The following is a 14,411-nucleotide window of genomic DNA, read 5'->3' as shown; positions in this document are numbered from 1 at the left end:
AAAGGATATAAACTCCGTGCTTCTTAAGAATTGGCTTCTTCATAAAAGAACTTTGGATTCAAGTTGTCTTTATTCTAAAGGTCACTGAGGAGTTTAATTGTAGCAAAAGATGTACTTTCTTCCTCTACTCTAGAAAGTTAGAGGTAAAGGAACAAAAAAGGTCACCAAATAGAGGAGATATTTGAGTTAGTATCTGAAGAATGAGAAGGATTTTGCAGGCACAAATATGGAGAAAGAAAGCTACAACAGTTAGTGGGAACAAGGGCTTAAAGGCTTAGAGGGGAAAACATGAGGTATCTTTAAAACAAGGGATAATGTGGTTTGAATTCAGGTGTATCTGGGGTTAAGTTGTATGATGAGTTTCCAGTAGAGACATATACAAAGATACTTTAACATTCTGATTACTATATGGCATAATATATGTAGTATATAGGAATTTTTAAGATCAGATTTTAACTTAACTCATATTGTCAATATTTAATTCTTCAATTGTAATTACTAATCTTAATTTTTGTATAAGAATATATTGTGCAAAGTGATATTACTGAGAACATATCTTCGATTCTCAAGAGCATTGAGACATAGACAATGAGAATTTTTTTTATTCATACTGAACAGTATAATAGCAGGGTTAGTCAACTATCAATATAGTTTGATATACCATACTATCAGTATAGCATGTCACTTTTAAAAAAATGATAAAATATTCTAGAACTTAAAATTGTTATTTTCATTTGAATTACAATGAAAAAATAGAAATTAAAAAGCAAATGTAAAATTTCTGGTATGATTATGCATGGGTGTGTTAGAAAGTCAAATCATTGATTCTTCTCCTACCCACTTAAGCCCCCATGTTGCATCACCACTTCCTCATATCAGGGACAAGATGGGATTGGGAGGGAGACAAACCATAAGTGACTCTTAATCTCACAAAACAAACTGAGGGTTGCTGGGGGGAGGGGGTTTGGGAGAAGGGGGTGGGATTATGGACATTGGGGAGGGTATGTGCTTTGGTGAGTGCTGTGAAGTGTGTAAACCTGGTGATTCACAGACCTGTACCCCTGGGGATAAAAATATATGTTTATAAAAAATAAAAAATTAATTTAAAAAAAAAAGAAAGTCAAATCATAATATCCTAGATTAGGAAAATAATTACATGTGTATTACAACTATTACAGTGATTTCAAGGTATAAGTAGTTTCTCTGTGTAGTTGTGTTTTCTCAAACACTATGAAGCATCACTTGCAATCAGAGATAGTGTTATCACATATAGGGCCTCATGAACATTTAAAAAGGCATTATCTCTGAAGGCACATATTGTAAAATCCAGGGATGTTCAACAAGCAGAATACGGTCAGTCTCTTCTTGTGTCCCACTCAAATGGGTGCTTACAACCATCCTGTTGGAAATAATCCAAACACATACGATTTGTGTCTATTAATAATTACCTGTATTTCAAACTAACCATCCATCCTACATTAGTTCGCGTTGGAATTCCATTTACAACTCGTAATTGTTTTGTTTTGGCACAAGATATTACAGGATCTAAAAAGAGGACCAAAGATAAATAACATTTTAATAAAACATTTTGAAATAATCAATGCCTCTCAGTTTCTTAAAAGCAATGGTAATTAAAGAAATGTAACTACTGTAATTTTATCAGTACATTTAGGGGGAAAGAAGGTTTTAAGACTGGAGTGTCAAAGCAGACCTAAAATGTTTTCTATGCTTATCTAAGGAGATAAGCAACATAGAAAAATGAATCAACTCTAGGTATTTCCATAGTGACAATAATTTTGCTCACCAAGCACTCAGTACAGGCTCTTCAAGACTAACACTAATTGTATTTCTTTCACAAATCTCAATATGAAATGAAACAATTGCATTTACCACAGTTATTTCTAAATGTCAGTGGAAATCAATAGCCTCAATAAAAAACTATTTGTTTTTTTGTTACTCCTGAATTTTTATGTTAAGAATGTAGAGCCATTTTGAAACAGCTTACCAACATTGTATTTACTGAAATTATGTCCAGATGACTTAATTGTTATGTCCAGATCATTACATCCAAATGACACAATACCAAATTCTTTGGAGTCAACTTTTTCCTGACCCTCCTCCATATTCCTTGCCTTATCCTTTCTATTCCTGTGTATGGTCTAAAATTTCCATTTGTTTCTTCAGCCTGGGACACGGAGGTGGTCTCTTAAGTCAAAACACTTGAGTATCTTCCTTCAGCTCAAGAAGTATGTGAAAATCAAAAACAAGCAGCTCCAAAGATTTTCTTAAGTTGAGGATTCACTGAACCTCTCAGTTTGTATCATCTTTTACCTAGTGGATCATTTAAAGAGCCTTAAAGATAAAGTAGGATAGACACCCTGCATAATTTTCCGATCTTCTGATTTTATTCTTTCTAACTTTAGCAGCCTGATTTAATTTAAAGGATGGTGAAAATTCATTACATACATTTTGTCCAAAATGACAAACAAGAGAAATGCTCTTTTCAAAGTTAAATATAACATCTTATATTTTCTGAGAATTGAATTTTGATATTCAGTATGTAGTTGCCTTTGTAACCTCTTTTACACATGTACATAGAAAAATTAATAAAAACAAATAGATTAATTTATTTTTATGATAGAAGTTAATATAGTGAAATTTTTCCATGAAGAAAATTATGAAATCATTTCTGACACGTAGAGAGTCAAATAAACTATAATTTTAAAAGATTACTTACGGTCCAAATTGACTATTGTAGGTGTGGTATCACCTTCACCTGTAAAAATAAATTTATACACATATATGTTTCTGTTATATAGAGACATACATATACATAAACATACATATTTCTGTTATATAGAAACAAAACTATATATTGAAATGCAAATGTTTGCTTGGGCCATTCATACAGATTTACTGTAATTTGGGCACTTTTTATTTTTTCTGAAAATTACTTGTATTTTTTAATATGGTTGAAGATAATTGAAACATCATGTTTCAGAGAACTCTTCAAGAATTCTAGAAGGTATGGGGCACCTGGGCGGCTCAGTGGGTTAAGCCGCTGCCTTCGGCTCAGGTCATGATCTCAGGGTCCTGGGATCGAGCCCCACATCAGGCTCTCTGCTCGGCGGGGAGCCGGCTTCCTCCTCTCTCTCTGCCTGCCTCTCTGCCTACTTGTGATCTCTCTGTCAAATAAATAAATAAAATCTTTAAAAAAAAAAAAAAAGAATTCTAGAAGGTAGAAATCAATGTCACTAATGGAAAAAGAGGGATAACAAAATATAATTATGTTTCATTAGAATATTTAAAAGATTGTTTTTTCTATACTGTAATAAAAATGTATGAAAAAAGAGAACTAAAACCTCATAACTTACTACTTTTTCATAACCTCTCTACTGGGGTTTAATGACTGCAAAGAGAAAAGCTTGGAAGATGCTAGGATTAGAAAATACTTATGCAATAATGAATGAGGCATAGGACATTTCCTGTAGTTTAATGTCTGTCTGTTCAGAATTGATGGCATAGAGTTTAGTCAGGCACTGTTTAGACCCAGCTGGTTGTTAATCCCTGGAAATGCCCTGAGCTCAAATAAACCGGCAACAAAACAATAATGGCATATGGATTCATTTGTAATACATGCAAATTTGATTGTTATTTATGGGGAATCTCATGAGAATTAATACATGCTAAAGAGCTTTTATTTATGTTCATCTTCCAGATCTAGATATTTTAAATGAGTAAGTGTAAAGGAAAACATATAAATTTCATCATTTCCCTTTCCCTTTAGCGCAGCCTGGGGGAGGGTTTTGTCTTCGAGTCAGCAGAGGTCAGTGTTTTAGCTCATACTACAAATTAGGATTGAGGCCAACTATGGTCATTAAAACATCAAGGATATTGGTTTTTCCATTCAAATCAATTACTTTAAATTCTAATATTAAAAACTAGATGTTTATTCCTTCTGGTATTATGATGAAGAAGACTAGACTTCTCCTTAATTGTATATCAAGTTTTCTATTTCTAAACATCAAGTTAATAGGTCAACAAAATATTTCATTATTATAATTTACTACAGTATTTAAATTTTAAAAATGCATAGATATTGTATATTTGGGAATTTGATAATTTATAGTTATTTTATACTTACATATTTTTCCTTTAAACCAATATTTCTTATACTTTAGAATAAGCTGAAATATCACTTGAAACCAGATTTCTAGAGATTCTGAATTGGTGGCTAGATTATGAGTTTTTAAAAACATTTTAGGTTCTTCTTTTGCACACTTTTAGCCAAACTTTGGGAAACTGCACTCTAGGACTTTGCCATTTTACCATCAAATACTATTTTTACTTCTTTTTGCCCCACCACAGTACTAAAATCTGAAATTTATATATCATATATGTATTTTTCATGTATATATCATATATATATGATACAAATCTGCAGTATTAATTCAATTTAAATTTGAAGGGAAACATGTCAATAATAAAACTTACCTGTAGAAGTGTAGGTAAATTGTGTGTGTGTGTGTGTGTGTGTGTGTGTGTGTATGGGTGTTTATATGGCCTCAGAACCAAATATGAGTTCTTACTAAAATAACTTTCTTTAATGTATTCTGAAAGTTTCAACCAAATTCAGAACATTATGGACATCACAAATATCTCCAAGCAGGTATATATGTTCCCATTTTCATTACATATTTTAATGTGAATATATATTTGTTAAATAATTATATATACATAAATGTCTCTACACTGAGAACTAACCGAAGGAAAAATATATTTTTCTATTGCTGTATATTTAGCATGTTCTAATATGGGGTTTGTAAACAATAGCCACTCAATTTAAAATTATTAATAAATGAATAATAATGCAAATTGAAATGAAAGTTAAGTTGTCCAAGGCAATTACAGTGAGAGAACTGAAATTCTTAACCAGGAAGTTGGAGTTGAAGCTCTTAACCACTACACTCTAAGTATTTAATACTGAGTATTTTTCCAAGATCTACAAAGTGTGTATATGTATAGATTAATATATAGACATTTCTGTAATTTTATTTTTACATATCTGATCATTTTTAAAATGTATGCTAAGTAATACTCTGTAAGCATTTTTTAAAAAGAAATAAAAATTTTTATATGTTTTATAATACAAATGTATAGTATGAAAATGATTTATACAGCCTCTACAGTTAAATAAATAAGAACTCAAATCTTCTAAAGATAAATCTGATTAGCCTTTCACCAGCAGGAATGTGTAAATAAATCCTGGCTATAAATATTATTTAGAAAAATGACAGTATAAAAATATTTATTGAAATTATGTTCAGAATATATTGAAATAAAAATGAGTTATCTGCAATAACATTTAATCATATGCTAGTGACACTCTGAAGTCTTCCAATAGCACATTACTAACCTTTAGTTTTAAAATGTTAGTTGAAAGTATGTTTTGAAAACATTTAAATTATTAGAGTCCTTTGTCAGATTTATAAGCCAAATCACAGTTCAATTCTACAAGAGCATTTTTCTCTGTGTCTACATGCAATAGAACTGTCTTAGAAGACTGACATTTTTTCCTTCTTTCTAAACCATTGGATATTTTATTAGCCTCTGTTATTCTTAATCATAGATTAAGATTCACAATTCATCAAAAGGTACCATCAGGTAAAGCTAATATTTATAAAAAACAATAATTTAATCATTAAAAAGATATATGTCCCAGAGAGGTAGTAGCTTTGCTTTGTAGTGTTAAAACTAGAAAGATACCTTTTAAAGAAGAACATTTTCAGAACCTATGCAAACCCTAATACTAAAAAAATAGAAAATTAGGAACACATGAATTAATTTGAAAGGCTATGATTACAGCTGATGGTATAAAATATAATAGTATGATACGCTATTTCTTTCCAAACCTATAAGGTAAACACCTTTATTTACACATTTATTTACCATTATATAAATAACTTATTTCTTCAAAATAGGTTGGGAAGTTCTAAATCTTAATTATAGACATACTAGATGAAGGTCATATTTAAGAAATATGCCTTTTTATGCTAAAGTTTCATGAAACATGACTACTGTTTCCAGTTAAGGTGAGAAATTATCTCTTTAATTTGCCATAAATTATGTGTTTGTATTTCATGTTTTAAAGCAAACACCATTTCTTCAATCTAATCTTTTTAAAATCGGTACTTCTGTTCCTATTGTCAAGGTACTCGCTACTAGCTTTTCTCACACGAAAAACATTCTTTTAATTTTATTAATAAACACTCTTTTAATTTTATTTATTTATTTAGTTTTTAAAATTTTAATCCCAGTATAGTTAACATACAGTGTTACTATACTAGTTTCAGGTGTACAATATGGTGATTCAACAGTTGTATTCATTACTCAGTGCTCATCAAAATAAGTGTACTCCTTAATCCCCATCACCTATTTCACTCATTCTCCCCATCCACGAAGAGAAACATTCCTAAAGAGGACTCCTATTGAACTTATGCAAATATGTCATTTTTAGACAGGAGATAGTTTAACATAGTGTTTAAAGATGTGTGTTATAGGGGCACCTGGGTGATTCAGTTGTTAAGCATCTGCCTTCGACTCAGGTCATGATGCCAGGGTCCTGGGATTGAGCTCCACATCAGGCTCCCTTGCTTGCAAGGAGCCTGCTTCTCTCTCTCCCACACCCCCTGCCTGTGTTCTTTCTCTTGATCTCTCTCTCTGTCAAATAAATAAATAAAATCTTTTAAAAAAGTATTTTTGTTATAAACACAGAGCTATGAGATATGTAATCTAGTAAAACGATCTTTCGCTACTGACACAGCTTTATAATAAGCCTTTTTCACTCAATATCATACAGAGGATATACTTCCATCTCAATATATATTATTCAGTGGTACTCATTGGGGATGACTTTGTTCCCCAGGGGGACTCTTGGCAATGTCTGAAGATAGTTTTTGGTTCTCATGACTGGAGGAAGGGGTGGCTTTATTGACACCTAGTGGGCAGAGGCCAGGGACACCACCAAATATTTTATAGTGCATAGGACAGCTTCCTACACCAAAGATTCCTGCCGTACAAAATATCAGTAGTGCCTATGTTGAAAAATCCCGAGACATTTCTCAAAATTGACTTTCAGACAAGTTTTCAATTCACAAAGTAGCACAGTATTGAAGATTCTGACTATCCAGAACTTCACTAATATTGGGCATTAACTATTATTTTCTTATTTGCCAACCTGATTGGTGAAAATGACCTTATGCTACTAAAATTTCACTTTTTCTTACTATTAAGCTTTAATGTATTTTATTTGTTTATTAATTATACTTATTCTTGAAGATTTATTTTCTTCATTTTTCTCCTAAATTATCTCATTTTTTCTTATCAATATATAGGAGCTCTTTAAATGAGACATATATATTTTACATATCTTTTACTTTACACACTGATACTCTTTTAAAAAATCATCTTCAAAAGAAATCATCTTTGACTCAGAGATGTGGATGGGATATTCTAGGCTCTTTGGTCTTTGGCTAATGCACTGAGAAGAAAGTGAAAACAACAGTATCTCAGGTCTGTTGATGGGTCTGTTAGTGGGCAGGGGCTTTGTTAGAGCTCCGCTATAGCTTGAACAGTTAGTATTGGGAGGGGGGTCTTTTCTGGTGCAGTCATATTAAAATGATGGCTATTTATTGCTTCTGGATTTCAAATGAGGATCTTCTGAGGAGGAAAATCTTTTTTAAAAGGTCAGCAGAATGTCTCCTTGTCTATAGGAGAGACGAAGAAAGGGGTGCACATGCATGCATGCGTGTGTGTGTGTGTGTTGTTGTTATTGTTGTCTGGAATGCATCCCCACTTTAGGATTGATTCCAGCCCTCCTGTATTTCCTCCTCTGAATGAGATATCAATTTAAAGGAGATTCAGAGTATTTAAAATATTTCACCCGAAGAAGGTCATTAAAAATACTCACAACGAGAAATAGGACAATAATCCCAAGGAATGAGAGGATTTCCTGTGTAACACCAGGGACCATGGGCATCATCATCAGGATTCCGACAGTAATTCTTATTCAGCTTACTAGCATCTGGTTCCCAGAAGATATGCCTGCATAAACAACACACTCTAAACATCACAAGATGCTCACTGCGTCCAACAGAAACAAACTGTCACCAAGAAGATAAAATCCTAGCACATAACTTTCATTATAGATACAACACAAACTTCTATTTGGTGTGAATTTTGGTTATATTGTTTTAGACTTATTTTGTTGTTCTTCCAGCTTGGAAGCATGTTCTTTACTCAGAATTATGAAATAAGGCTACAAAATTTTGATAGATAAAATGATGGAATATTTTGTGATTTTTCTTCTATTTAATAAGTATAGTGGCAAGGTGAAAACCAACACCCTTATGCATAGAAATGGAGAAGCACTGCCAGAGAAAGAGCAGATGACAAAAAAGATCAAAGTCATAAAATACATAGAAAATGCAAGCTATTGCAAAATCATTTTTCATGTTTCAGAAACACAAAAAGCATTACTAGCAAAATCATGACAGGACAGAAAGATACACTAAAAATTAATAATAGTGTGTTAATGAAATAATTAAAATCTAAACTCTCAGTGATTATATAGTTACAATATATGAGTTTTTGACAGTTAACCGAGTAACAGTTTCTCACTTTACATCTTAAATAAGTTTATTACAAAAGGAAAGCAAAAATACTCTTATTTTATTAGATCATGCACAGTCATAAAGTATCAGTATTTATTTTGATAAGATTAATAAAGCCAAATTCCAAATGGCCATCCTGACCAAGTCATGAAAACTACACAAGTAACTGAATTGTTTTGGATTATTAATTATGACTGTGCTTGAATGTCACTAATGGATCATTTAAAAACTGGAAAGAGCTTAGTCAGGTAAAGTTGGACTATCTTTCCAAACTCAGGTTCATTTCCTAGACCAATAATAACAGCAAACACAAATAGTACTTACTATGTGCTAGATTATATTTTATGTGATTTACATATATAACCATAGACCAACCTAATGGGACTGGCTCTATGATTATGCTAATTTATATTTGATGAAATAGAAATCCACAGAAAACAATTTTTCTGAAATCACATGGCTTATACGCAGTGGAGCAGAGGTTTTAACAAATGGCTCTTTCCAGAATCAGTGTTCAAACCACCATTCTGTATAATGTCCTTACCCAATTGCAGTTTATTCTTAAACCAAAATGGTACCATGAGACTTAACCATTCATCAATTCACTGCAAATTGTTTTCAAATGACTTTCAACAATTTCTGAATGTCCAACCCACATTCCCTGAATTATAACTATGAGTTATAACTATGAGTTCCCTAAATAAATATGCTATGTATTTCCATTTATATGTTGATAATGTTTAAAAGGAGACTCTGAGATGTTTAAGAAATCTTTATTTGCTGTCCTTGCTAATTTTTGAGGTGTAAATTCTTCTGCCATAAAAATATCAAGTTTCTAATGTCCAAATCTTCAGAGATTTCTGAAGGCAGAGTCAGTATAATTGTCTCTCACAAATTCATAAGAGCTAGAGCCACCAAATAGCAGTGTTGAAATTAACATTCAATCTTCTTCATGCTAATTTTCATTTAAAATTCTGTAATGATCTTAACGCTTAAGATAAAATCCAAAGTTCTTAACACAGCTTACAAGGCTGTATATTGTCTTGCTACTGCAGAGTTCCTTTTCTGTGGACATTAACCAAATTACACTATCTTTCTTTTTTTTTTACCAAAAAAAAAAAAAAAAAAAGATGGGGGTTGGTGGGGAGCAGAGGGAGAGGGAGACAGAGAATCTTAAGCATGTTCCATGCCCACTGAAGAGCCCAACACTGGGCTTGATCTCAGGACCCTGAAATCATGACTTTAGCCAAAATCAAGAGAGATGCTTAACCAACTGAGCCACCCAGGTGCCTCCAAAACACATATTTAAATAAAAAGACAAATGACAAATGACAAATTTGTTTTAGTGATGAAAAATAAGAGAAGATAAGAAATAGGTGATTGGGGTGCCTGGGTGACTCAGTGGGTTAAAGCCTCTGCCTTCAGTTCAGGTCATGATCCTAGGGTTCTGGGATCGAGCCCCGCATCGGGCTCTCTGCTCAGCGGGGAGCCTGCTTCCTCCTCTCTCTCTCTCTCTGCCTGTTTCTCTGCCTGCTTATGATCTCTGTCTGTCAAAAATCTTGAAAGAAAGTAAGAAAGTGAAAGAAAGAAAGAAAGAAAGAAAGAAAGAAAGAAAGAAAGAAAGAAAGAAAGAGAAAGAAAGAAAGAAAAAGAAAGAAAGAGAAAGAGAGAAAGAAAGAAAGAAATAGGTGCCAAGGATGCTTTCATTATATGTGAATTTAAGCACAATTTCCATGTGTTTGAAGGGAATTTATATATACATTTTTTTTTAATCTCAACGTGTTTTGTTCATTACTTAAGTTTTTTGGTCCTTAACTTTTTAGTTTCCAGAATTTTTGTATATTAAAAATATTTTCTCTTCATCTATAATATACCTTTTTTTTTTCAACCTTACCAAAATTATTTCTGATTTTCAAACGATTCAATCTTTGGGCTTTGGGGCAAGCTACTCTTTCTGCCTTATGTATGCTCCTTCTACACTTCCTTTGACAAACTTCTACTTAACATATATGTTCTAATTACTTTCTCTTTCTCTAGGAAGCCTTCCTGACCATCTAAGTCTAGACACTTCTTTGCACTCTCATGGCATAAAATATGCTATTTTTCATGATTTTTATAATATGGTATGGACATTTGCTGTTGGCTGGCATTCTGGAGTGTGAGATCCATGAGGTTAGAATTCTGCATTATCTTTGAACTCTTAGAGCTGCAGTGTCCCAAAACAGTAGCTACTAGCCACATGTGGCTACTGAAGCATTGGTATGTGGCTAGCCCAAATAGAGAGGCAGTCTAATTTGGTTATTTTGTTTTAGACTTATTTTGGTGTTGTTCTTGCAGTTTGGAAGCATATTCTCTACTCAGGATTATGAAATAGAGCTACAAAATTACCATAGATAAAATGATGAAAAGTTTTGTGATTTTTATTTCTATTTAATAATTAAAATGGAATTATTGTAGAATTACATTCTAATTAACAGTTACAGTAGTATTTATAATTATGCATACTAGATCTTAAAGACTTAATATGAAAACGTAAAAAACTCATTAACAATTTTCATATTGAATACATACTGAAATGAAAATGCTTTTAGAGACATTTAATTAATAAGAAATATTAGCTAAAAAAGTCTTGCCTATTCATTTGTACTCCTTTAAATGTAGCTATTAGAAAACAAAAGTGCACATGCAACTTACATATGTGAAATCTGTATTTATGTTGGAGAGCACTGCTTTAGAACTATCACTGTTTATAAAGTAAATTAATCGAAACTGTATCATCCACTAGTAAATACATTTTGGAAGAGAATCAAGTTAAAATTAAAGTAAGACTAGAAGCAAAATAACTGAACCTCTTGGAGCCCTTTCTTTTTCACACATATAGAAATATCTTCTACGTAGGATTGTGATGGCCAAATAAGATAATAACTCACATATGGCAACCATGGCATAAGTGCTTGATCATATGATACTAACTTTTTCCTTCTATTCTACTGCATAATCTATTCTGGGATTTTGGAAAAATTCAGTTTTTTGTCACAAGTATGTCTCAGACTTCTTTAGTAATTTCAAACACTATTGCTAGGGTGGAATGGCATACATATTTTTCTCTGAATATGTCCAATGTCAAAATCTCTAATTCTCTGAAATATATAATTTTTTTCAATTACATATAATACCTTTCTTTAGTTGTAGAAAAATTTAATATGTCAAAATAAAGCTATACCAGGAAATCTGTTTCTATTAAGTTTTTAATAGTTAAGTGGATATTTAAGGTATATATGTCCATGAAGATGGTCACTTACTAATTTTTCATGAACTGATGTTAATAATTATGAGAACACAATCATATAATGTACTATTTGAAATACTAGATTTGCCACTTAATTATGCACTGTCTTATCAAATTATACAGTTGTTTCAACATGACCATATCATCCTTGACGGTGAAGCCAAAATGTATGTCCAATTTTTATTAATGTCTCCCATGGGCATCTACCACAGAACACATCGTAAACATTCAATAAAAATGTTCTAGATTGAACTGCTTATTTAAAAGTTTGGGGGCACCTGGGTGGCTCAGTTAGTTAAGTGGCTGACTCTTGATGTCAACTCAGGTCATGATCTCCAGGTCAGGCTCCCATGGGGAGTTTTCTTTAGGATTCTCTCTCTCCTTCTGCCCCTCTCGCCTTCCTGCTTTCTATCTCACTCTCTCTCTCTCCCATAAATAAATAAATCTTTATAAAGAAAAAAGGTTGTTACATGAAGGGAATACACTAAGTTGAGTTGCACAGAAAAACAAATCTAATGTTTTTATGAGCTTACTATAATGTATAAGAGAAATTAAAGAAATGGCAACGTGCATATCTGAATACGCTATCTGCTATCATCACTACATATTATGTATTGAAAGAAAGATATTTACACACCTGTGTAAGTCTTCCATGTTCTTCTCCCACATCGAACATGTTAGTCCAGATCGGGTTTTGGATAAATTGCCCATGTAATTTTTGCCATTCCCACGATAACAATCTAAACATAAAATACATGAAAAGGACTAGTGAATACAAGGAAGTATAGAACAAAAACATTTATTAAAAGCATGCAAATTCATGAAAGTCAACATAAAAGTTGACAACACACTCTGTGCAAATCAAAGATACTCAAATATTTCAGATTAAACTGTCTTTATTTTCAGCCAAATTTCTTCTTCCTTAAATAAGGGTTTATGGATTTCATTACAGATTTTAAAAATAATCAAAGAAAAAAATTAATGAGTGGCCCTTACGGATACCAAAGAAATGGGAATTTTTAGAATGACATATATATTTCCCAACATTTTCTTTGGAAAAATTTTCTCCACAGAAAAGTCACAAGAATGATACAATGAACACTCATATACTCGTCACATTTATTGTGTTTGGGTTTTTGTCTTTCATGAAATTAACATTCTGAGTCACCCAAGCCAGCTGTTTTGCAAGTGCTCTTTAATTCTATTTTGTCTGATTATTCTTTCATGATAAAAATCAAGTTAAGGACAGGATTGGGGCATAGAAGATATATTGTCCTTTTCAGAGCATTTTATCTCTTGACATCTGATATTACTTTGTTCCATTGTTGGTGGTGACCTTGATAGCTTGGTTAAAGGATGTAAAGGAAAATTGTTGGGACCTCTGAGACTGAGTAAGTATCTTACTTACAAAGAAATTTTCATAAAATGGCTTAGGCATACTGTGATTACTTTTGCATGCATCAGTCACTACTAGGTTGGTTTTAAAATAGTTGTTTTTTGGGCATCTGGGTGGCTCAGTGGGTTAAGCCTGTCTTTGGCTCAGGTCATGATTTCAGGGTCCTGGGATAGAGCACGGAATTGGGCTCTCTGCTCAGTGGAGCGCCTGCTTCCTCTTCTCTCTCTCTGCCTGCCTCTCTGCCTACTTGTGATCTCTGTCTGTCAAATAAATAAATAAAATCTTAAAAAAAATAGTTGTTTTCAAACAAGATGGCATTAGGAGGGAGACAAACCATAAGTGACTCTTAATCTCACAAAACAAACTGAGGGTTGCTTGGGGGAGGGGGGTTGGGAGAAGGGGGGTGGGGTTATGGACATTGGGGAAGGTATGTGCTTTGGTGAGTGCTGTGAAGTGTGTAAACCTGGTGATTCGCAGACCTGTACCCCTGGGGATAAAAATATGTTATATGTTTATAAAAAATTTTAAAAAATAGTTGTTTTCCAACTTTCTACATCTCTTTATTGATGATCATTTTTCTGCAAATAAGAGTTTTTCCTTCTCTTCTACTCCTTCCATATAAGTATTCTATTACTACCACTGGTGCTGCTGGAGCCACTGCTGCTACTACTACTAATAGTAGTGCCTGCAGTAGAAGTGGGACTATGCATAGAGACTCTTATGGCCTCTTTGTACTTGGCATGAGAAATAATCTATTCCTGTTGCTCATTCGGATGCTCAAAGTTATTCCAAAGTTAGCTGATGGAAGCCACTTTAAACAGACTTCTGTGCCTTTTACTGTGTCCCATGTGGTTTTTTCAATTTTTTTTAATGAGTAATTTATGTTTTATTAAACATTGAAAGAAGCATCCATATTCCTAATTTTAAAATAACATGAAAAAGAAGTCAAGTTCTTCCAAACATATTGAGTTGCAGTTCTATATTTAAAAAGAAACACTGTTCCAAATTTTAAATTAATAACATATATTTAAAAAGTGACTACCTATTAAACATT

The 14,411-nt window shown here is 32.6% G+C and overlaps 1 protein-coding gene across 4 annotated transcripts in view; it reads right to left on the bottom strand.

The window, feature by feature from the left end:
- Positions 1–14,411, bottom strand: part of HGF (hepatocyte growth factor) — a 102,449-nt gene that overhangs the window by 33,887 nt on the left and 54,151 nt on the right. For all 4 annotated transcript variants that reach the window (XM_032304975.1, XM_032304974.1, XM_032304977.1 and 1 more), the window contains 4 exons: positions 12,599–12,701; positions 7,970–8,103; positions 2,738–2,776; positions 1,449–1,545 (listed from right to left, as the gene is read on the bottom strand). In XM_032304975.1, the coding sequence (XP_032160866.1) occupies positions 1,449–1,545; positions 2,738–2,776; positions 7,970–8,103; positions 12,599–12,701 (373 nt within the window). The remainder of the gene's footprint in view (positions 1–1,448; positions 1,546–2,737; positions 2,777–7,969; positions 8,104–12,598; positions 12,702–14,411) is intronic.

The sequence above is a fragment of the Mustela erminea genome, chromosome 11, assembly GCF_009829155.1.
Source record: "Mustela erminea isolate mMusErm1 chromosome 11, mMusErm1.Pri, whole genome shotgun sequence".
Classification (NCBI taxonomy): Eukaryota; Metazoa; Chordata; class Mammalia; order Carnivora; family Mustelidae; genus Mustela; species Mustela erminea.
Note: the sequence above shows the minus strand (reverse complement) of the source record. Positions and strands in the feature narration are given on the sequence as shown.